The sequence below is a fragment of the Anser anser genome (assembly GCF_964211835.1).
Source record: "Anser anser genome assembly, chromosome: 1".
NCBI classification, from domain to species: Eukaryota; Metazoa; Chordata; class Aves; order Anseriformes; family Anatidae; genus Anser; species Anser anser.
In genome coordinates, this window is record NC_139720.1 from 145,728,372 (window position 1) to 145,753,055 (window position 24,684).

At 36.6% G+C, this 24,684-nt stretch overlaps 2 protein-coding genes across 6 annotated transcripts; both read left to right on the forward strand.

Annotated features, from left to right (window-relative positions):
* Positions 1 to 70: 70 nt before the first annotated feature.
* On the forward strand, positions 71 to 5,561 carry LOC310892185 (uncharacterized protein; the record flags this gene model as incomplete). The annotated part of the gene is made up of 3 exons (XM_083819626.1): positions 71 to 163; positions 3,958 to 4,077; positions 5,402 to 5,561. The coding sequence occupies 3 exons, from the start codon at positions 71 to 73 to the stop codon at positions 5,519 to 5,521; spliced, it is 333 nt and encodes a 110-aa protein (XP_083675752.1). The 3' UTR covers positions 5,522 to 5,561.
* LOC310892177 (coiled-coil domain-containing protein 138-like) lies at positions 5,535 to 21,125 on the forward strand. Of its 5 annotated transcripts, XR_014577916.1 has the most exons (9): positions 5,535 to 5,665; positions 7,038 to 7,193; positions 7,991 to 8,107; positions 9,041 to 9,239; positions 11,225 to 11,407; positions 15,314 to 15,382; positions 15,729 to 16,025; positions 18,036 to 18,174; positions 19,406 to 21,125. XR_014577916.1 is itself a non-coding variant. In XM_083819606.1 (7 exons), the coding sequence occupies exons 1-7, from the start codon at positions 5,573 to 5,575 to the stop codon at positions 15,794 to 15,796; spliced, it is 885 nt and encodes a 294-aa protein (XP_083675732.1). In that variant the 5' UTR covers positions 5,535 to 5,572; the 3' UTR covers positions 15,797 to 16,944. The 5 variants fall into 5 exon arrangements, 3 of the variants coding, with proteins under 3 accessions (XP_083675732.1, XP_083675734.1, XP_083675733.1); XR_014577917.1 differs by lacking the exons at positions 18,036 to 18,174; positions 19,406 to 21,125 and having other exon boundaries at positions 15,260 to 15,382; positions 15,729 to 16,944; XM_083819606.1 differs by lacking the exons at positions 18,036 to 18,174; positions 19,406 to 21,125 and having other exon boundaries at positions 15,729 to 16,944.
* Positions 21,126 to 24,684: the final 3,559 nt, after the last annotated feature.

The window sequence follows — 24,684 nt, forward strand, 5'->3', positions numbered from 1 at the left end:
TTCCTTTATAGTTAACAAGTGAAATATAATTCATTGTTACGTTTTATTGTAGCAGAAGCATGCATTGGTAATGACACAGAAGTCCAATGATTCGGGAGAAGGGTTGCGCTCACGTAAACGTCGTAAGGAGAAAAATGAGACAGGAGCATCAGAAAGTGATAAGGTAAGGACTGGGCAAGGTGAAAGATCTGTTTGAAAGACTTTAGGCAGTAGAACGTTATGTATCTGCTAGAAATTAGAAAATGCTAGAAATTAGAAAAATAAAATAATTTTTATTGATTTTTTTAGTGAGTTAATTACAGTAGGAATAGGTAGACACTATATTGGGAGACACAGATAGTCAACTGAAAGAATAGAGTATGTTGCTAAAAATGTCTTTTGAATTTTATATTGTGTATGTATATGTTTTTTGCTTATTTAGCTGTTTTCTTCTTCCTCTCATGTTATCTCTCAACTATGAATTAATATTATATTCTGCCTGCACTGTAACTGTTTTCTTCTGCTGTGTCAGAGCAAATCTTAAACTTATTCTGGTTACTGCTACAGTACAACACTGTCCTTTATGAATAAAACCAGCTGAAATGTAGTTAGAGAAGTCAGATAACAAATTTTAATTTGATAAGCCAGAGATGATTGTACTGCTGTTATACTTTGGGGAAATGGTCTTTAATGTGGGAAAGAATAAATGCAGTGTTCATATATAGTTCCAAAAGGATCACCTTGTTTTCCTTAAAATACCTTCTTGCATCACTTAATGAAATACTTTCTGTCTCCATGTTATTCCAGTCAGTAGCAAGTCCTCTGCTAGCACTCTGCCAACATTTCCCGACTGGTAATGACTTTCTCCCGCTAGAGGCTAAACTGAAATGAGAAAGAGAGATATTCACGCCATTCTACTTGATCTATATCAGATGCCTTAAAACTGTACTGTCTCTATATAGCCAACATATTTCTCTGTGTACGTAGGTTTTAGCGTACTTTAGTCGCAAGTGATATATGAGCAGCATCAGTAGTTATAATTCTGAGTGAAGAGAAGAACAGTTGTCTGAAGGTAGATACAAGAAGACCTGTGAAGGTTTTAAAGAGCTGTTTGTGCAGCCTGTCTTCAGGAACCTCTGGATACCTTTCACAGAGTTTTTCTGTACAGTTGTAGTAGAGGGACAGAATGACAATGTCATGAAGTCTTTATTCTTCTAACGGTGCTACTTACACAGTTAAAATTTAGCATAAGTAGATTGTATGAAATAAAGCAAAGGAGTGTATCACATGTATCAAAATGAGGATTTCCACATGCACAGATCATTAAGCCATTGAGGGAGGATGCACAAGCCATTGAGGGAGTATGTAGATACAGGAAAAAAAGGGAGAAAGGTGTCAGGGGAGCAGGACCTCAACTTTCAATAGGGAAGGAATGTGTTAAGATAGATGGTTCAAATCCGTAAAAGTGATTTTAAAGATGTCTTTAGAAAAAACACAAGTGGCTTTAAAAGTGTCACACAGGTTAGAGAAGTGTTGAAAAGCCAGGAGCAGTTAGTGGTTATCTGTAAAAACTTGTGGAGGTCAAGTGGAGTCAACTAGAAAAATCTGATGCCGTTCTTTTCAAATGGGAAAGAGTTACACAGCCATCAACTTAATGTTGGTTCTCAGCTAAATAAATAAATATATGTCCTGGCAAGCTATGAACAAACCATGCGAAGTGCCATGCCAAAAACACTGCAGTAAATGGCAACGAGCTTGTGTTAATCCTAAATTGTCAAATCAGTGTGATTTCCATTAGGACAAGGTAACAGGCATGGCTAGTAGAGGAGTACTAGTTATATGTATGTCTAGACTTTGCTGTATTGTTTCTGGTACAGTTTTACGTGGCGTTTTCATAATCATATTAGAAAAGTATGACAGCTGAAATAAGGTTGGTGGTAAGGTGTAGTGAGACAGTGTTTCACAGCTGAAGGAATGTACATAGTAGATTCTGGAATAGTCTCTTTTGGGTCCAGTATTGGGTGTTTTCAGTGAGAAGTGTGATGGTGAGAAAGAGCACGCTTGTTAAACTTGAAGCGAATAGCAAGCGAGGGAGAATTTCAAGCATGCTGAAAAAGAAGGTTAGGATTAAAATTGATCTTGACAAATTGAAGAGGTAGTAGGTCTGAGAAAAGCGCAATGCTTCAGAGGCAAGAGTGTGCAGTATTGCATTTGAACAGAAATATCATCTGTACACATGCAGGGTGATGAACAAATGCAGGGACACGTGAACATGCCAATCTTTGGCTACATAAAAGGCTGCCACAAAGAGAAAGAAAGTAATCTTTTTTTTTTCCATGTCTGTGATAGAAGTAGTGGCAGGGTAAGTATGAGGAAAAACTAGATTAAAACAAAAGCAGTCAACCACTGGGTCAGAGAGATCAGTAAGACTGGTGCTTCCAGTATTTGCAGGTCTTCAGAACAGACTAGACAAACATTTGGCGGGAATGAAGTGATACAGTTGATTATGATATGGATGGTACCCGATTTAATAATGGAATTGGATGGTTTAGACATCCTGGCACCACCTACAGCAACCCAGTGGCCTGTGAAATTATTGCCAAATCCCTGAAGCACTGTGAAATTATTGTCAAACCCCGAATATGCAAGCCTTATAAAGCATTGTGTAACGTAGTTTGGAGAAATTGAGAATCTTAATTCAAATTTTTTCTCGCAAAACCTTTCACTTGTAATTCTGCTGTCCCTGACTGTTTTGAAAGTTTATGGTCAGTTTCAAGCCACCTTGCTCCTGCTCCATCCCAAGCTGAGCAAGCCTTTCCTAGGCTTGGTTAACTCTAAAGGTTCGGCCTTTTCAATGGAAGTAGTTGAGCAGTCCGCTTGGAGCCTATCTGTAGCATTTTTGTTTGTCGATGAGATCGTTTCTATATTTACCACTAAAGTCCTTTTTGCAGCATGATAACAGTCTGAGAGCGAGGCTTAAGAAAATGTAGTGGATGGCTGAATTGTTAGTGCAAAAGACAGCACTTCTGAACAAAGCGCTATTTTCACATAGAAGTTTCTCACAGTTTCTGAGAAAAGGAACGTTATTTTCTGAAAACATTTGTTTTATACTCAGCTTCAAAGCCTCAGTGTTGTGTTTTTTTTTCGGAATCTGCTGGCATATATTTAATTATATTACAAATTTCCAGTGAGGGGGAGAAAAGACACATTCCTTGGTTTCTTTTTCAAGACGTACAGGTTTTTGACTGTTACAAGTAATTGTCATTTCAGTTTTCCTTTGTTGCTGTTTTTTGTCTGTTTTTGCTTATAATTTAATGGTATGTCCTGGTATTAAATTATATTATTAAATTGTTATAAAATATTATATTAAAAGATAACTATGTTGAGTTTCACAAGGGTTTTTTTTTTTCCAATTCAATGAAATGTAACAAGTATTGGATACATTCCTGGACATTGCAGGACAGGTGTTTAAGTACAGGTGAACTAAAGCGTCTTAACTATCAGCAGTGAATGGTTAGAATATTTGAAAGATTCAAGAAAGAGAGAATTGGGCATGTTTGTGGTTAAAATGGATGCTAAGAAGAAAAGCTAAGTGTAAACAAAAGCTTTGACATTTGTTTTCATTCACAGTTCTTTCCCACATGTGACTTAACTGAGGAATGTACAATTGAGAAGATCTAGGTATTTTCTGGAAAAAAATAAGATCCATAGGCTGTACGCCGTGGCTCCCATTTTCTTTCTATTTCTTCTTAATACGTGGTGTGGATGTTGCTTTCTTCACTACTGGTTGTATGTGCAGATTGGACCATGCAGAATTACAAATTTGATCTTTGGAAGTTTGTCCTATTATTTTAACAGTAAAATGGAACTTAGTTGAGAATTATTTCTAAAATACGCTCTTGTTAATCATGCTTTAACATTTGATATTTCTAAAATACGCTCTTGTTAATCATGCTTTAACATTTGATATTTCTATAGCAACCTGATACCGAAATGAACCAAATGAAAGAAACCTTGAGAGGAGTGGCTGAGGAAAATAGTAAACTGAAGTCATCATTTAAGTCTGTGATGGATGAGAATGATTCCCTTAAAAAACAGGCAAGATTAATTATTTCCTGTTATTAGTAGCTTTAGAAGTTACAGTCAACAATTTTAAACGTTTGAACAAGTTGTTTGCAAAATTGCTGATTTTGTTTCAGTAAGACAAGAATTGTGTGAATGGTTGTAATTACTTTCTGCTTCATTTTCTAGCACGTGAAATTTAGTCTCTCAGATCTTTTCCAGTATTAAAGAAATTAGAGTTAGTCCCCTGACCCTGTAGCAACAGGTGATTTTAGGAAAGACTAACCATATCCTTTGAAGCAAACTGAGATTGGATAGAGAGAAAGTATTTTATAATGGAAGCCACCCTGTGCTGAATTGCTCTGCTGATTCTATTAAATAAAAAGTAGTATGTGTATTTCTAATTCCATGATTACTCAGTATCTTCAGTTATTTTTGAAAGTGTTAATTAAAGGAATATTTTCTCTGTTCTTAAAGACACGCTGAGACAGTGGTTCACAATAATACAGAGTTAAAGTTTTCTTCTCACTTGACTTAAATCTGACCTAAATGCTGACAGGCAAATTGCTACGTAAACTCTTTTGACCATTGCTCCTTCAGTGAATTGCAGTTCTGATGCTCTTGAGTCTGATGAAAATCATCTGCTTCCTAGTCTCAGTAAAATCTTTGTCCTTCTCTTTTGTGCAAACTGAAGTATTCACAGAGGACTTACATGATGATCGGGATGTTTGTTGTATCCATAGAGTACGTTACTTATATTTAAATGGAGGTTATAGTTTGCCTCGTATTCTTTTCTCACAGAGCATGGTCAGTGACAGTGTCATTCTTGCGAGAAGAAAACTTTCACCCTCTCTATTTCCAAGGCCATTAGACCATTCTTGAAACATGCACTCCGTTTTTTGTGTCATTTCTTTATGAGAAGTAATCAAATACGTAGTGCCTATATCCCTAAAGAGGTATTGTGCTTATTCTTCCCCTGTAAGCGGAAAGGTTGGGCCGCAAGTCAACAAAGAGCCACGACTATTTTATTTATCCAGGCAGAGGTTGCCTGGAGAGGTTGAGGAGTCCCCGTCCTTGAAGATCTTCACAAGCTGCTTGGACGTGGTCCTGGGCAGCCTGCTCTGGGTGGCCCTGTTTAAACAAGATGGTTGGACCAGATGGTCTCCAGAGGTCCCTTCCCACCTCGGCCATCCCGTGATTTGTTGAGGAAGTGGACAGTGATTTTGTTTCTATCACTGTCCATGCTGAGAAGAAAAAAATTGAACTTTTAGCAATCACATCAAATGATTTCAATGTGATGGTTAAGTCAAAAAGTGAGTTTTGAATCTACAGCTATTTGAATGGTTTTTGATTCTTTCAGTTAAGTGACGCGAACGAACAGAACAAGAAGTTAGATAATCGAGCAAGAAGCATGCAAGCTCAGTTAAATGATTTACAGGTAAGGTTTCTTCTTCCAGGTACCTTCTTCCTTTATAGTTAACAAGTGAAATATAATTGTTACATTTTATTGTAGCAGAAGCATGCATTGGTAATGGCACAGAAGTCCAATGATTCAGGAGGAGTGGTGTGCCAACCTAAACCTGTTAAGGAGGAAAATGAGACAGGAGCATCAGAAAGTGATAAGGTAAGGACTGGGCAAGGTGAAAGATCTGTGTGAAAGACTTTAGGCAGTAGAACGTTATGTATCTGCTAGAAATTAGAAAATGCTAGAAATTAGAAAAATAAAATAATTTTTATTGATTTTTTTTAGTGAGTTAATTACAGTAGGAATAGGTAGACACTATATTGGGAGAAACAGTCAACTGAAAGAATAAAGTATGTTGCTAAAAATGTCTTTTGAATTTTATATTGTGTATGTATATGTTTTTTGCTTATTTAGCTGTTTTCTTCTTCCTCTCATGTTATCTCTCAACTATGAATTAAAATTATATTCTGCCTGCACTGTAACTGTTTTCTTCTGCTGTGTCAGAGCAAATCTTAAACTTATTCTGGTTACTGCTACAGTACAACACTGTCCTTTATGAATAAAACCAGCTGAAATGTAGTTAGAGAAGTCAGATAACAAATTTTAATTTGATAAGCCAGAGATGATTGTACTGCTGTTATACTTTGGGGAAATGGTCTTTAATGTGGGAAAGGATAAATGCAGTGTTCATATATAGTTCCAAAAGGATCACCTTGTTTTCCTTAAAATACCTTCTTGCATCACTTAATGAAATACTTTCTGTCTCCATGTTATTCCAGTCAGTGGCAAGTCCTCTGCTAGTACTCTGCCAACATTTCCCGACTGGTAATGACTTTCTCCCGCTAGAGGCTAAACTGAAATGAGAAAGAGAGATATTCACGCCATTCTACTTGATCTATATCAGATGCCTTAAAACTGTACTGTCTCTATATAGCCAACATATTTCTCTGTGTACGTAGGTTTTAGCGTACTTTAGTCGCAAGTGATATATGAGCAGCATCAGTAGTTATAATTCTGAGTGAAGAGAAGAACAGTTGTCTGAAGGTAGATACAAGAAGACCTGTGAAGGTTTTAAAGAGCTGTTTGTGCAGCCTGTCTTCAGGAACCTCTGGATACCTTTCACAGAGTTTTTCTGTACAGTTGTAGTAGAGGGACAGAATGACAATGTCATGAAGTCTTTATTCTTCTAACGGTGCTACTTACACAGTTAAAATTTAGCATAAGTAGATTGTATGAAATAAAGCAAAGGAGTGTATCACATGTATCAAAATGAGGATTTCCACATGCACAGATCATTAAAGATTTGCTTTTTCCTTTTTAAAGCATTTCGTTAGAATTATAAAATAGATTGATTTTGTATGTGAAAATCTCTTCCCAATTCTTCCCAAGCCTTTCATAAACATTTGTCTAAGCACATAATAAAGCATTTGCGTATTACTAATGTACTCATATATTTTAGTCTATTGGTGTTGTGGTTTAGAAAATCATAAACTTGAAAGCTGAAATAACTGATGTTGTGGATGTATTACAGGTACTACTGAATTCAAAAGTTTACGACCTCTTAACTATTCTTATGGACTGGATCTCAAACGAACACCTTAGCAAAATAGAAATACAAGGAGAGAGAGAGGGCAATGATAAACCTCAGTGTGCTAAAGAAAACTGCACTCCAGAAAATTGTATGAAGGTAAAGGCATTTGAATTTGTTGAGGCTAAAATGTTAAGATTCTTTTTATTATTTTTGAGAGTGTAACAGGTCAGCCTGTTTTATACGCGCTTTGAATACATTAATTAAAAGAAAATGACAGTCCATCAGTATTAATTCCAACAGTGAGATGTAAGAGATAATTTGTCATTCGTGGAACATACAGATCATTTTTAAGGAAATGTGTACTGTTCAGTCTGAACTTTAGATTCCACCTGTCTTTCTCTTTTAAGTCATTTTTATCAGCTGATAATTTGTCTTGTGTTTTATCTGTAATACTGTATGTAATTCCTTTTTTCTAAGGAGATATACACATCTAATTTAAAGTATTTTAGTGCTGATATTAGGTATTAAAAGTTCAATTTATGTCTTATAAAAGATGATACCATGCAATTCTTTTAACACCGTCTTTCTTGGGATACCAAGGCTTGGAAATCAGTGAGGTGTTCAGGAAATCTGCTTTTACAGTGTTTTTTTCATTATATTTAAAATTTGTAGCCATTGGTATTAGACTTCAGAGTCTGAGCTCACACAATGTCTTTCCACTTTTTGTGTAAACCTGTGTAAAATGTAAATTCAGTATATGTATATAATTCTGTTACTTGTACCAGGTCTGCACAGTGAGTATTTGCACATGTAGTCTGTTAAACTCTGGGAATAAGTTTATTTTACTTTAGTGTTGTTTTGTTTTGTTTTTCTTTGTTTGCTTTTTACTTGTGGTTAGCTTATACTGTAAGTTCATATACTGCATATAACTTTGCCATTCTGTATTTTTACAGCTTTTGCATGTGGTCACTGGACAGCTCCAGTGGATGCCATTTGTGGATCCTAAACTATATATGCCTGTCATTCAATTTATCTACTGGTCTCTAAGGCAGATAAACACTGGTAATAAGGTAAGTTCCCGAGTGATATTTTGTATTATAAATGAGTATGAAAAGTAGATGTTTTCAGGGATTATATATAAAAGAAACTTTGCTCTCTTTGCAAAGCATAAATTCCTACCACAGATACATAGCAAATGAAAAAATAATTCTCATCAAATTAACTTTCTCACATTCATTGTTATATTTTGCACCATGTATGTAAACATATTTTTACATACATATGTGATCTTTGTTGCAGCAGTGTCTAGCATCTCAGGAATGATATTTTACCTATGTGCTTACAAAACTTGTGAACTAGGAAAAGAAATATATTTTTGTTCACTTTATGCATGAGATTTGTTGAAATTGATGGCAATGTGTGGCAAAGTAGCAAAGGAATTTTGATTTCTTTGTTCTCTACTCAGTGTCTAACTGAATAGAACTGTAAGCTGGTGGTTCTAGTGCTAATAAGAAAATATTCTAAATGAGCATGTTATTAAGTTTGATTCCGAAGTAATATTTCTGTACAGTTTGTTGAAAAGTCCAATACGTCTTACCTGTACGGTATTCTTAAGGTTCATGTTTAGACCTTAATTCTGTAAATGCTTTTGTAGGATCTAGCTTCAGGCATCTTCAGAAAAGAGTATAGTGTAGTAGGCAGCGTTGATTAAAGCTGAGTTTGAACTGACTTTATTCTGGAACCAGAGGCAAATTAAATAATGTCAGCATATCAGGGGTCCTGACTACCTTGTCTTTTTGTGAAGTGTGTGTTGACAAGGCCCTGTGCTAATGTTGTTCAACTGCTTATGGAACGCAAAGTAGTACAGATTATATTGCAATACATGGTCAAGGCATTTGCTATTTAATATTTAATCCTTAGGGGAACATACATATCTATACATAGTAGACAGGATTTTCTTGTATTTTAATGTTTACACTAAATGTGCACGTTGTTTGAAACAGCATGCAAGCATGACATCAACAATGGAGAGACTTGGAGAAGTTATTTTCAAAGGCATAGAACATCAGGGAAACCTGCAAACATGGTCTGAAAAGTCTACACAGAGTACACCAAAAACTGTACTTTTCTTTACAAGCTCCTTTATGCCTTTGAGGTTTCTGTCAACTTTAATTTTGCTTGAAACAGCGAAGTTTCAGCGAGGTAAGTTCTGGTTTTTATGATGTCTTTTTTTATCATCTTTTTATTTTTATCCTTTTTTTAAAAAATCTTATTTCCAGGAATGTGCCTGGATGAAAAACAAATTTACAAAATGCAGCAGTTCAATGATACTGTAGCATCTGTAATGCTTTATTAGTGAAGGATGTTTTATTTGAATTTTACCACCTGATAAAGCATAATATAGGGAAGGAAGTATGAACCTTGCTATTATTCATGTCATAATTTGTGTGGTCATTTTAATATGTGTTATTGTTGTCAGTGAGATCAACGTTTTTTGTGACGAAGGGGAAAAGAGATGTTGGTAATTCTCTCAAGCAATCACTCTAGCAGTGATTTGTTTGTCAAGATCTTCACTGCATATAATGGTACAGCTAATTGCTCTTCAGTAAACTGAAATCAGTAGCAAATTTCAGAGAGTTCTAGAATTTCATTGCTTTGTCCAAGTTTGATGTAAAGCTCATAGTCTGTCTAGCTCTTACCTCTCTGCTGTCTCCCCTCCTCTCCTACCAAGTCTGTCACTGCAAGTGGCTACCCATAAACATTATCAACATTGAAAAACATTGAAAAATGCTACTATATGCTGATGCAGTATAGTAATGTATTTTGTTAACAGGCAAAGCAAACAAGGTCATACTTGTCTGGAGATATCACAGTTCTTAGTGACTTTTGCTTCAGTTCATGACAGTTACTCCACTTGTGCAATCTCCAGGATGCCGTAGCATCTCTTCTCAGCAGGAGTTTCTTTAAAAACAAACAGAGCCTGAAAAGACAAAAAATTTTCGTTGAAGTGATGACAAAAATACTGACCTGTGCAGTATTTATACTGGTAGTGCTTAGAATAAACAGGATTTAAACATTCTGGAAGACCATCCTGACACCATTAATAAGCAAGTACAGTATTTCAGCTGTTGGAGGGAAGAATCGGTATATTTTCAATTTCAGTATCATATAGTTTCAGTCAGTATATTTTGGTGAAGCACGATGATTACCCTGAAATTGAAACTCACATTTCTAGAAATGGTTGATAAAAATGATGAAAATGAATTACAATACAAAAAAAAGTACTTATTGCAGAGATTAACTGTAAGCAGATGAAAGCTGTTGATCAGAATGAATCAGTTTAGCTTCTCATGGTTGGTTTTTACTGCAAGCTTATAGAACGTGGAAAAAAAATCTATTAAATGTATGTTGAAACTTACTGTGTATGAATTTTCATCACTGACCACGTGTCTAATGATCTAGTGATGATAAAGCAGCATGTTCAGTTTAAATATATATCCTGTTTCCTTCAAGATGCTAATATCCAGCAGATGGCACTGCAATTAAACTTTTGCTGTGTGATAAATTTTTGCCTTACTCCTAATTTTCTGTGCTCCGGATGATCAATGCTATTCCAAGATATTGAGGAAGATTTGACATCATGAAATTAAGAAAATTGAATTGATTCACTTAATCTAAATTCTCTGAATAATTTAGTGCTCTCCAAAATGGATGCGTATATAACATAGATGCACTGAAACTTAAACTACAGCCTTTTATGGAAAGGAATGCGAATAGTTGCTGTCATGAAAGTAATTGCACTTATTCAGATGAATTAGCCTTTTACTCCTTTATTAGAGGCTTCCCAGATGTTGAAACCAATATAGTCCCAAACTATGCAGCTTGTGATTTCCTTTTCTCTCTTAAGGAAGATATTAGAAAGGTTTTATGTTTGTAAATATATTTTGCTCAATTTGTGAGTTGTAGCATGTCTTTTTTTCCACTCACAACAATTTTTTTAAGGAATAAAAATAGGCAGAGTATGCCTTTAAATAAATAAATAAAATTAATATTTTCAGCCATCTAACTTTTTTTTATTAGTATATATTTGCAACAGTAACTCTTAGGATAAATATTCACATGTTTGTGATCATCTAATGGAACTGTGATTATAGAATTTTTATTCCCTGTTTTCTGTTATCTTTCAGTGAATTACCTGACTCATGCATTTCGTTCCCTTTGCGTGGACTTGAGAACAGATGAAGGAAAGATGTTATTTTTGCAATACCAATGTGTGCCTGTCGTACTAAGCCACTTAACTATATCCAGAAAATGTCTCCTTTCTTGTCCTCTTGATGCATTAACTGAGATGGCCAGGAGCTCTGATAAAAGTGAGTAATTGAAAAAAAAAAAAAAAAAAGTTATGATGAAAATAGGTGAGATAAGTATAAATACCAAGTAAAAAATAACGTGATGCTTCTCTATAAATAACCTAATCTAGCATTAGCATTTATTTGTGTCATTTAAATTCATTAGAGATATAAAGTATGTTTCTGAATTGTCTGTCTCTTCTCGCTGTCAGCATCCATGCTTTACATATTGTCCTGGTTGCTTTCTTACTGGTGTGATTTTTTTGTTATTATATTTAGTTTAGCTTTTCTGTTTATTGCACTGGTTTACCTTGCTGATGTTTTGCCAATGAGTATTTTTCTTTTGAAGTAAGACTGTGCCAGGGCAGCCATTTCATGAAATCCTGTTAGCAGGTGGAGATAAAAAAAAAAAAAAAAGTTTATCTCCCCCCTCCCCCCCCATGAACAGCTCTCCCCTAGCCATTTTTCACTTTCAAATAATTGGAAATGGCACATCTGTAAGAGATGGTTATGTTTCGCTGAATTGTTCTGTAGTGTGGTCCTATAAAAGGGTTAATAATCTCATTATTCACAGTGCTTTTCCAGGTGATACAGGCAAAGAATCAGTTGATAACAGTCTGGATGAACACAAAACTAGTGAGCCATTCCAGTGTCGTGTGGAATAATCCTTGTTACTTTTCTTAGAATAAAAATCATTCGCTGTTTTTTTAGAACAGAAAAGGGGAGGAGAAGGGACTGCTGCTATTTGTGAAATACATATTGTTGGCTTGGGGTATTTTGTTACCATGTACTATAGCGGTGAAAATAGAAAGCGTGTTTAACTTGGGATGGAAAAACATTGAGTTAGAAGCTATTTTGTAGTGAGATAAGTGGCAGAAAGATTTACCTGATGTTGTTTTCTTCCTTTCAGACCGTGTGGTTAGTTTAGTTTTTTTTACACCAAAGTATTTCTAATCATCGTAATTTTGATTGGTAAAGTAACTGGGAGAGAAAAACCTAAGCAGGGTTGATGGTATCTGACATGACTTTGAAGAAAAATTCCACTAACAGTACATGTTCTGTTACCTAGCAGTAGTCATTTTGATATGCTAGATGCCTAGATTTAGAAGAATAATGGAGATAAATTGTGAGAAGTTCACATTTTGCCATGTTGCTTCTCAGAGAAGATATATATGCAAAACCAGGGAAGGAGGACTAATGCTTAATTGGATTAACATATGATTGAGAATTTATTTTTCAGCAACTGGATATAAAGCCTTATGCAGAGCCTTTCTCTTTGGTATAAGGAATTGCCTATATACATGCTATAGTCAGATTCTGTTCTTTTCCAATATATAGTTAATGTTTTCCAAGAAATTGTTAATGATGACAAGTAGTATTGTTGACAGGTAATCATAATTTCATACCTTTGTATGTTTCTTATGAACAAGTTATTAAAAGCAAACTGGAAGGTGGCTGTGAATATTCAGAGGTCTCTCTGTGTTAGACTAAAACAGGACTTTATGCACAATTTTAAAACTTTATTGTTATGCAGCCTTAAATATGAAGTCATAAGTAGCTGATCTTGTACTAAAATATGGAAACGTGTTACCCAACGAAACAGCCTCTGACCAACAGGAGTCGAAGTCTATATTTTTTCTCTATGATATGCAATCCCTAAGCATTCTTTCGATTTGCTGGAATAATCTTCTGAGTCTATATGATTATTCCAGTATTTTTGTTTAAACATATTACCGTTACAGCTTACGTGATTAGAAACTGAGTAAGAAAAAAAAAGCACTGATTTTTTTCAGATGTTCTTTTTCATAACTTAATTTTTTAATTTATTTTTTTGTGAAGTATTTTTATGGATTCAAATTTTAATTGTCCAGGCTGCAAGATGAGTCAGATGTGAAATACCAAATGCTTTGCACTGCCTCTTCCTGTAACTGCATGTACCTGTTGTTACAGTAAGCAATATATGCTAATGGTTCTATACATTTCAGACCTATCTGAAGCCCTCTTGTAGGTTTTTTCCTGAAAAAAAAAAAAAAAATTCTCGTCCTCATATTCCAGACATAAGGCCTAGACTCCCTCATATATTGAGGGAAATTACTTAAGCTGCATGAGAAGAAAGCACCTATTGGCCTAAGATGGACATTTCTGTGCTTTGATAGAAATTATAATAAGAGATTCTGCAGTATTGCTTAAGCCCATTGACCGACTTGGTTTCAGTACTCATTTTTTCAGATTTTAGAGCAGTATCATTCCTTTTGGCTTCGTAGTATTTCTGATCCAGTGGGTGTCCAAGTTTCCCTTGCTAGTTCACACGTCAACAATGCTAATAAGGCATCCAGTTACTGAAAACATAACGTCAAATGTAACAGTTGAGGTATTGGTATCATCTGTTTCCTGTCAATATGCAGTATCTTAATGGCAAATTAGAATTAATAATCTTATTTGCTCTTCATCTTTACTGGCACACAGCTTTTTATGTACCCCATCCCCATTTTGGTTCAGGTGTTTCACATCCAGAATCCTGTCAGGGGAGAGTCCCGACACCATTGTTTCAATTGGAAATGGTGGAGGTCTGAAAGATAACATTGTTTGGTACTTTCTTTCTCTTTCTGTCAGTTTGTTATTGTATGTTCTTTGGTACTTTCCAGCTCAGGTTACGTGTTCATATGCAATATCTTCTACTTTTCTGATTGTTACTTTCTTCTGCTAGTTCTTTTTTACAAGGAAGAGAGGAATCAGCAGGCAGAGGTGGAGGAATAATTAATTCTTGAGTGATCTTTAAGCTATGAACCTGCCCGAAGATGGGTGTGATAACAAAACCTGATCTGATAACATTGTCACAGAAAGTAGATTTAATGCTTTGATAAACTTTGAATGCACCTCAAACACTGTTCAGTTGAACAAAACCAAATTTTAATACTTTTTTTCTTAATTTGACTCATAGAACAATTGTACTTATTAGCCAATGTTTCTCTGTAACATTCGAGGAAAATTGAGACCAATGCTATAGCTGAAGTAATTTTATAAAGAAGGTTATTTTCCTTGGGGCTTTTTTTGGAAGTAGGTGGTATAATTTGTGCAGTTTGAATAACACCTGTGTATTGTAAGAGTTCAGACTTTATTTATATGACATGATGTTCCAGAATCATATGAGTTGCATCTCAGGTTAGGTTTAATTATGTTAAGACTTTATTTGAGTTTGTCATCTTGTTTGAAATATTGTGCTTAGTTCTGAGCTGGTTATTGCAGGAGTGGAACAGAGGAAATAAGGCAGGCAAGGACAGAAGAATTGTTGGAACAAAGCTCTTTTAGGTTTCCACCTGGAAGAGAGAGTTGTGATTCCTTTAGTGATTCTAGTAGGTCGTTAGGCTTTTTCTGGTTTACTAAACAAAGTAACCCCGAATAGTGTATAGCTGCGATTTACAGGCTATCTAGGTTATTTGTGGAATGGTGTTTTTCTCTCTAAGGCCTCATTAGAATCACTCTTCAACGGTCAGACCATATTGGTTGCTGTTTAAAACTAGACCGTTTAAAACTAGAAGTTCACTTTTCAAAGCCAGATGGTTTGCTTTCTTTTTAGCCAACTCCTTACACACCTTCCAGTTCTTTTTCTAATCCCCATCTTCTCCAATACAATGATATTGCATGTAATGCTGCATAAACCTATAGCACACTTCTGTCTTTAGTTTCTGAAAATGTCTTGGGAGTTTTATTGAAGGGCATGAATATGTTCAGATTGGTTTGGTTTTTTTTGTACATGTCCTACATACATGTATTACATTGGCTGTTCCCTCTTCACAAAGTGCCACTTCCCAACTTGTTAGCAACAACTGTCTAACTTTCCTTGTCATAAAATCCAGCTAACGTTTCTTTCAGATTCCTGAGGTCTGCTGTGGTGTCCCTGCCTAAAGGGCTCTTTTGGAATTACAGGTTTGGGGCTTGTCCTTCCTTGTCCTTTCCATCAAGATAGATTTCCTGCAAACCAGCAAACTAGCCAAGGTGTGCACCCAAAAGACTAAAATGCCTTTATCTTCTGTCCCATCTTTCTTGTGCGGGCCTTACTAGTTATTTTTTGATATTTTTACTTCTGTGGCTGGCAGACCTTCTGCTTTTATGGGGGGGTGAGGGGTTGTTAGACCTTGTTAAAAAAGAACAACTTTTCATACAATCTGTCTTGTTATAAAGGTAGTTCCTGGCCTCCAAGGTGTAGGTTTTTGTTCTGGTCTTTTCTGTTCCTTGTAAACTTCTGTTCAGTCCAACTGACTTCTGTGACATAAGGAATCCTGTTCTATTTTTAACCTTTTTTATTGCTTTTTTTTTTGTGTGTGTGTGATTGTCATTTGAGAATGGCGCTGGTCTCCCGTACATCCCGTGTCACAGCTGCGTGAAGGTCTTGCACATCTAGGAAGCTGAAGAGCAATTCATACCATCCTGAGGTCAACGCGTATTGGGTGATGGGCTGAAGCTGTCCTTGGGGTCTCTTAACTCGGGGTCACCCACGAAGGCATCCACACTCGAGGGGCCTTGCGCTGACTGTTATCTTGCCTGCCCTCTGTTGTGCCATAACCACTGGCTCTTACCAGGCCCAGCTGTTGATGACAAGAGAATGAGTTAAACTCAGCAAATGGTTCCAATCTTGCAGGTGACTGTGTTAGAGACAACAGCTCATTAGGAAGCTGTTCAGTGTTGTTACTGTTTCTTTCAAGTGTTTTCTGTTTCTGTGGTCCTTATGTAACTTTTCCATGAGCTAACTTTCCATCACTCGGTTGGGTTGGTCCAGTCTCCTGGCAGATCCACATGCAATTAGAAATGAAGCAAAACTGTAATGGTTAATTTGTGAAAACATGAACTTCAAGCTGGTGTTCCTGACAGTCTTCATTTTCTGAGGTGACAGAGCTTTAGCTATAAAACAGAATTTTCTGAATAACTATAGCTGGTGAGATTTGATGCTGTGAGTGACTGATTACTTTGAGGGTAAATTTCAGATGAATTCTGTCAACAGTGATAAATTGGTCATTGTTCATTGCAGTCTACCAATCAAGTTAAGTTAATGTAGCTACAAAATGCTGCATTTTTTTATGGTTACAATGGGAGGCTTTTGCAGATTATTTAAAATTGTGTCAAATCCTGACAGGATAGATTCCAATTTAGTTTTTCTACAGTAGTTAATAAAAACAAAATCTGTGCAGAGATGAAACAAAAATATTTAAAAATATACAGTTTTTATTCTTCCAGTTCATCAGATAGACAGGCATTTAAATTATATGCTTACTTTGTACATTTTTGATGATTTAAAATATATTCTGCAAAAGCTTATTTGAAATGAATATATAAACGATGTATGAAAAATCTCTTTAAATGCATGTCTTTATCAGTTTGCTTTCACGTAATTGAACTTTGTGAGACTTGAGATATTATTTCCACCTTGGCTCTTCTGTTTTATAGTAAAAATCCCTCAGCATATTTTTTATATTGTTTTATAAACCTCACAGTTAAAACATTCTTACAGTGTATCTGTGTGTATATGTGTGTATATATATATTAATAAAGTATTTTTAAGATACCTTAAGACCAGAATTTTTAATAATAAAATAATACAGTATTTTTAAGACCAGTAAGAACAAGCCAGCAAAAAAATGCCCAGGTAAGCTGAATATGGTATTTGTTTACACCTACAAAAAGGAATTTAAGGCATTTTGTGGATATTTATAGGAATAAATTGTAGGACCTCCTTCTACAGTAAAAGTAGAATAATATTACAATAACTATTAATTTAATGGCATATTCTAAGTAACTTATCCTGGGGCATACCAAGTGTGTTTATACACTAAGGGCAGAGCGCAGTGAATAGTGACTTTTGTTGGATTCCTAACAAATTTGTTCAGTTCTGTTACCTATTAAATCATTACTTATGTTCTTTATGGTGTTGCTATAAATCAGTCTGTACTATTAGAATCAAGAGTGAAACAACACAAGGGAACAGATTTTACTTTATTCTAAATTGACTGAGTTTTGGAGAGCAGGATAAATGGAAAAGATTATACAATATGGCCATGTTAAAAAATTATCCAGCATTTTACAGGAATTGTTTCGATATTCAGGTGTTCTTATCCAACTCTGACCTCTCAATTACTATTCTGCCTGTCTTGAAACAGCACAGTGACAGTATTTTGATAATGAAAGGCTGTCTAGTATCACATCAGTGTCTACAGGTACTATTTCTGTACATCATTTTGCAGCAGCTTAAAATATTTCCTTTTGAGTCTTTTTAGCATAGCTTAGTGTTCTCCTCATGTAATCATAAGAAAAGGATCATGATCAACTAACATTGAATAAACATGTTGAAGATAAGATTTTTTAATTTGAGTTTAAAATTGTTCAGTGTCCTATTTTCCTTTGTTTTTAGGGGAATAGGCCTTGTTTTAATACCACAAGTGCTGGTGACATCAGAACTCTTAGGAACTTGGGTGGTTTTTAGTTCTTAGTTTTACCTGATTTTTGCGTCACATGCCTGGAATATACCCAGTTATTACATTGTTCTCATGGTTGCACAACATGAGGCATATAAAGCCCTCAAAAGCTATAAATCAATGATTTATTTTTCCCTGCACCAAGTTCTGTGATGAAACTTTTTAATTATTTTCTTTTACAGATTGCTTACAGCTTTTCCTGGAATACTGCAGTACTGAATCCGTTTTCCGTGCTTGTTCTGAATTGCTTCAGAATCCCGGACTAGACATGCGGTTTTTGAAAAAGATTTGTTTTATGCTACGGAAACTCTCCGAAATAAAGTAATCCTTTATTACTGTTTTTCTGTTAATTACCATTAGATCACTGAACTTGGGGACATTTCTCTTTTTTTAAAAAGCTCATCTCTGTTTTGACGTTCATTTGCTCCAATACAAATAATACTGGACTTTCATTGTTAGCAATTATGTTTAAAATGTTTGTCACAGATATGTAAGATGAGTCTCTCAATTTGCCTATAAATCTGTGTAGTTCAGAATATGAACTAAAAAATAACTAGCCTAAAGAACATATATTCCTTATTTATTTAGATGACAAGAATGCTTAGAAGAAAACCCTTCTTTTCTTCCCCCCGACCTTCAGTTTTACCGAGTTACTTGGTAAAAATGTCCTCTGAAAATTGTTTTGTATGTGACTTAAATTTAAGTTTTGTCAATTTTCATCTCTATCAAAAAAAACCAGAGTTTAAGGTCTTGAGCCATATAAGACTTTGGGGGAATGTTAACCTTTACAAAATAGGTTTCCGTTGCTTGTTGGTTACTAATTTATTGTAACAAAGATCTTCAGCATGTCAGTGGTAGAATGCTGCTGAGTTCCATTGATGTGCATTATTTAATGGGATTGTTTCATTTACAAAAGCAGGTATTTACACTAAACCGTAGCTTACATTAGAGTTAGTTATTTGCAAAACTGAGGGTTTAGTTTGATTTTTCTTAGGAACAAAATTGAACTCGGGGGGAAAAAAAGTTTTCCTGTAAAATACTCTAATTTAAATCATATTTTTCATTGGAAATAAACTAAAAGTGTACTCAGAAATCCAGATTTTTAAATTTTTTAATTAAAAGACAACCTCACAGGTAGTGCCATGAATCTTAAAAAATGAACTTTGATATATTCTTTAAAGTAAATTTTTTACCCTTGGTTTTGTAGTAGTTCATTACTATATTTGCCTTGATGTTATTGTGGATTTTCTGTACGTGTCCTGTTTCTGAAATCTTGCTTCTAATTGGGGAAACCTTTTTACAGGTTTTCCTTGATCTTCCACTGTACTACATGTAAATACCATTTAGTCAAGAGAAAGCATAGTTCTTGATGATTTTTGTCAAGATTTTTCTTACAATGCATTGATAATTTTCTGCTTAGAGACAGAGTTATGTGAAGCTCCCAATATAATTTTTTTTTAACTGATAGATAATAGATCTGTAAAATCTTTACTGTTAAGTTGAAACTTGTCAATTATCTTATGTCAATTATTCTATGTTAAATCTTTTGCAGAAGCAATAAGAAGATGTTTGAATCGTTTGCGCTTCCCGAAGTGATCAAAGAACTTCTCAGGACAACACATCCTGATCACCATCACTTCTGCGTAGACCTCAGAGTAATTCTGTATAATTTGGGAGTGGCAGAGAGCAACAGTGCTAGACTCGAGTCTAAGCAAAAGTGACTAGCACTATCTTTTGAGAATTGTTGTTCTGTGTAATGTATGCCAACTCTCTATTGTAGTTCAAAAAGTAATTTATTTATTTATTTATTGTTTTTAGTGCTTTCAATAAAATTGTTCATCAAAACCTCTGTATTCTGTAAGTTACTTTGTATCATGTAGAATCGTAATGATATTTCCCTCATTCATGAATAGGAAAGTGAAAAACTGTAATATGCTAAATTTCTTTCTTTCATACTTTGTGACATAATGCTGCTGTCCTGAGTGACTCATACAGTCTAAGAAATTGGATCCATTCAGCTAAAGTTGCGTGTCCTGAGTAAGCAGATCACTAATACCAACCTTTCCATACAGGCAGAAATTTTACTTCCTTTTTACTCTTCAGAGAGTTTTATGAATTCATTGATTGATTCCTATGGTTGATAAGTAACAGGCAAGTATTTTATCAAATTATCTTTCAGATAATTAGAGTTTTAGTGATTAAAACCAAATTTTGATTGCAGTAAACTTGAGGTATCAAATGAGAATTTTTTAGTTACTTTAATTTTGTAATTTCTTGGCATTTGCTCTTTACCTGTGTTTTTGTAATATCTAGTATTTTGTCCTGCTTTATGTGAACTTCTCATGTAACTTTGCATTGTAATGTCCCTGAAAACGTAACCTATAAACATTTCTTTAAATGCCTGGCTATAGCAATCCCTGATAATAATATTATACTTCAATGCTACTAATGTATTTTATATTAATTTCCAATTCAGTTCCCATTTGGTCTCTTAGTACCCGCATTTCCTTTCTGAATGTGCTTGAATATATTCTTAGTCTGTCACAATTCAGTGTTCGGAATTTTGTATATGTAGGAAACGGGATACTTTCTAAAATTTCAACTTAATCTTCCATTTCTAATTTCTGATTCATCTTTTGTACTGTAACTACAGAAAATTTAATTGTAAAATTGAAACTGCAATTAAAATGTAAAGATCTGTTGTATGTTAGTCTTTGACTAACACTGGCAGTCAGTATAAAACTTCAAACAGGTTTACTTCTCATTTTCTTACATTTTTTCTTGTTTTTCCTGTGTCTTTTTTTTACCAAAAGTCTTTAAGTCTTTGAAAGTGGATTGAAATTGAAAGCAATATTTTTTTTCAAGCAATCTGACTTTCATTTATGACAAACTTTTCTATGAAAAGATTCTACATCAGACCTGGCACCAAGTACCAGACGTAGTACTGTCTCTTCTGTCTGGAAGAGAGAGCAAGCAGCATGAACTCTGTTGGTGGGAAAACAATTTAGGTAAATTTAAATAATACTAATAGTAGATAAAAGCTTTTGCCAACAATGGATTATGTTTTGGAATAAGTATTTCTTTATCAGTAATTTCACATTTGTCAGATTTACCAGCAGTGCAAAAGCATCCATATACTTTCAGCTGGAGACAAAATCCTCTTATTTAGGAATTGTATTTCTAGTCCTCATGTGCTGCTCTGCCTGCTTAGTCATTATAATGCTAGAAAATAAACAAGAAAAAAAAAAAACAAACAAAACTATAGAAAATTGTTGGCTTTTCTATATCCACATCAATGTTCTGTTCTTGGCTTTCAGTCTTCATTACTGTTTGATAACTTACTACTCTTCCTTATGGTGCCAACTTAAGAAACTAAATGTATTTTTTAATAGTGGCAAAGATAATGTGGTAAAGAGGCACATAGAGTATGTGCCAAAGACCAAAGTCTCTTGTGGTTTATATATAGTAGTGTCCTGGTTTTGGCTAGGATATGGTTAATTTTCTTCATAGTGGCTGTTATTGTTAATGCTGATAACAAACCGATGTTTTAGTTGTTGTGGAGCAGTGCTCACACAGAGCCAAGGACTGTTCAGCTCCTTGTGCGGCCCTGCTGGGAGGGGACACAGCCAGGACAGGTGATGTAAGATGGCCAAAGAGATGTCTCACACCATGTGGTGTCATGCTGAGCAATAAACTGGGGGGGTTGGCTGGGGGGCAGGTGCTGCTGTACAGGGACTGGCTGGGCATCAGTCGGCAGGTGGTGAGCAGTTGTGTTACGCATCACTTGCTTTGTGTATATGTATATATGTATACAATTATTATTTCCCCTTTATTTTTTGTCCTATTAAACTGTCTTAATCTCAGCCCATGAGTTTGACTTTTTTTCTGATTCTCTCCCCCATCCCAGAGTGGGGAGTGAGCAAACAGCTGTGTGGTGCTCAGCTGCCTGCTGGGTTAAACCACAACAAGTAGAATCATAGAATCACAGAATATCCCAAGTTGGAAGGGACCCATAAGGATCATTGAGTCCAACTCCTGGCACCACACAGACCGTGTGACTACATGCACAGTCCAATTGCTTCTTAAATTCAGACAGGCTTGGTGCAGTGAGTGCTTCGCTGGGGAGCCTGTCCCAGTGTGCGACCACCCTCTCGGTGAAGAACCTCTTCCTGATGTCCAGCCTAAACTTCCCCTGCCTCAGCTTAACATCGTTCCTGCAGGTCCTGTCACTGGTTATTACGGAGAATAGGTTGGTGCCTGCCCCTCCACTCCCCCTCATGAGGAATCTGTAGACTGTGATGAGGTCCCCCCTCAGCCTCCTCCAGGCTGAACAGGCCCAGTGCCCTCAGCTGCTCCTCATATGTCTTCCCCTCTAGGCCCTTCACCATCTTTGTTGCCTTCCTCTGGACACTCTCCAACAGTTTAATGTCCTTCTTGTACTGTGGTGCCCAGAACTGCACACAGTACTTGAGGGGAGGCCACACCAGCGCAGAGCAGAGTGAGACAATCACTTCCCTCGACCGACTAGTGATGCCGTGCTTGATGCACCCCAGGGTACGGCTGGCCCTCCTGGCTGCCAGGGCACACTGCTGGCTCATATTCAACTTGCTGTCAACCACAACCCCCAGATCCCTCTCTGCGGGGCTGCTCTCCAGCGTCTCGTCACCCAGTCTGTACGTATAGCTGGGGTTGCCCTGTCCCAGCTGCAGGACCTGGCATTTTCTTTTGTTAAACTTCATGTGGTTGGTGATCACCCAGCTCTCCAATCTGTCCAGATCCCTCTGCAAGGCCTTTCCACTTTCAGCAGAGTCTACAACTCCTCTAATTTTGGTGCCGTTGGCAAATATGCTCAAAACCCTTTCTAGTCCTACATCCAAATCATTTATAAAAACATTGAAGAGGACTGGCCCTAAAATGGAGCCTTAGGGGACCCCACTAATGACCATCCGCCAGCCTGATGTAGCCCCATTTACCACAACCCTTTGAGCCCTGCGCATCAGCCAATTGCTCACCCATCGTATGATGTTTTTGTTAAGTTGTATGCTGGACATTTTGTCCAGTAGGGTCCTATGGGAAACCGTGTCAAAAGCTTTGCTGAAGTCCAAAAAGATCACATCAGCTGGTTTCCCTTGGTCGACTAGATGGGTGATCTTATCATAAAAGGAAATCAGATTTGTTAGGCAGGACCTACCCCTCATGAACCCATGTTGGCTGGGACCAATGACTGCATTGTCCACCAGGTGCGCTTCAATAACTTCAAGGATCATCCTCTCCATAATTTTACCAGGCACTGACGTGAGACTGACAGGCCTATAATTGCTAGCGTCTTCTTTCTTGCCCTTCTTGAAAATTGGCACAACATTTGCCAGCTTCCAGTCTACTGGGACCTCTCCAGATTCCCAAGACCATTGAAAAATAATTGAGAGAGGTCCCACAATGATGTCAGCCAGCTCTTTAAGCACCGTGGGATGAATCCCAACCGGACCCATGGACTTGTATGGATCCAGGTGGAGCAGCAAATCCCGCACATGTTCAGGGTCGGTTGGGAGTTTATCATTCCCACCATCATGGTCCTCCAGCTCAGGGCACCCTGGGTCCCGAAGCCCATCATCAGCGTTGAAGACAGAGGCGAAGAAAGCATTAAAAGTCTCTGCTTTGCCTATGTCCTTGTCTGTGAGGAGACCTTCCCCATCAAGTAGCGGACCTATGTTTTCTTTGGTCCTCCTTTTTCTGTTCACATATCTAAAAAAAACCTTTTTGTTGTCTCCCACAGACATGGCCAGCTTCAACTGTAGTTGGGCTTTGGCTACATGAATTTTCTGCCTACAAACGCGAATAGTGTCCCTGTATTCCTTCCATGTTGTCTGACCCTCCTTCCAGCAACCATACATTTTCTTTTTTCACCTAGGCTTCAGTAGAAGATCCCTGGTCAGCCAGGCTGGCCTTCTGCCCTGCTTGCCTGACTTCCGATATTTTGGAATTGCCTGATCTTGTGCTTTTAGGAGGCAGTGCTTAAAGACTGACCAGCACTGATGGACGCCAATACCTTCAAAAGCAGTTTCCCAGGGGACCTTGCTGACTAGTTCCCTGAGCAGCCTGAAGTCTGCTTTCCCCATATCCAGGGCTGAGGTTTTGGTGGCAGTTTTCCTTCTGTCGCCATAAATTTTAAACTCAACCACTTCATGGTCACTATGACCGAGAAGGCTGCCAATTGCCACATCCCCCACAAGACCCTCTCTCTTCTCCAGCAACAGATCTAGGAGGGCACCTTTCCTTGTTGGCTCCCTTAGCACCTGCACCAAGAAGTAATCATCTAGGTGCTTTATGAACCTCCTGGACTTGCTCCTGTCAGCCATGTGGTGATCCCAGTTGATGTCTGGCAAGTTGAAGTCCCCCATAAGGACAAGGGGAGTTGAGCTGGAAGCATCTCTTAGTTCCGCAAAGAATAATTCATCGGTGTTGTCTTCCTGGCTGGTTGGTCTGTAATAGACTCCCACAATGACATCCCCTTTATTTGTTTGTCCCTTAATCCTTACCCAGAGGCTCTCAACTTTGCCATTGCCAACTTGAAGTTCCACACAGTCCAGCCCATGCTTCACATACATCGCCACCCCACCACCTCGCCTACCCTGCCTGTCCCTCCTGAAGAGCCTGTAACCATCTAGTAAGTGTTCACTGTTAGAAGAAGTGAATCACTGTTAATTTTCAATTTTTGTTATATTGAGTGTTTATGTTAAAATTAAATTTAAAAAGTGAACCTGTTAAATGTTAATATAATTAAATTAATGAAGGATTTGACTAAGGATGAGACTAATGATTTTGATCTTAAGT

Excerpts from the sequence above, each read along its gene's own strand:
- LOC310892177 (XM_083819606.1), top strand. The coding sequence starts at position 5,573 with ATGGCACAGAAGTCCAATGATTCAGGAGGAGTGGTGTGCCAACCTAAA. Across the intron at positions 5,666-7,037 it reads GAGCATCAGAAAGTGATAAG|GTACTACTGAATTCAAAAGT; the intron begins GTAAGGACTGGG and ends GATGTATTACAG. Across the intron at positions 8,108-9,040 it reads AGATAAACACTGGTAATAAG|CATGCAAGCATGACATCAAC; the intron begins GTAAGTTCCCGA and ends TGTTTGAAACAG.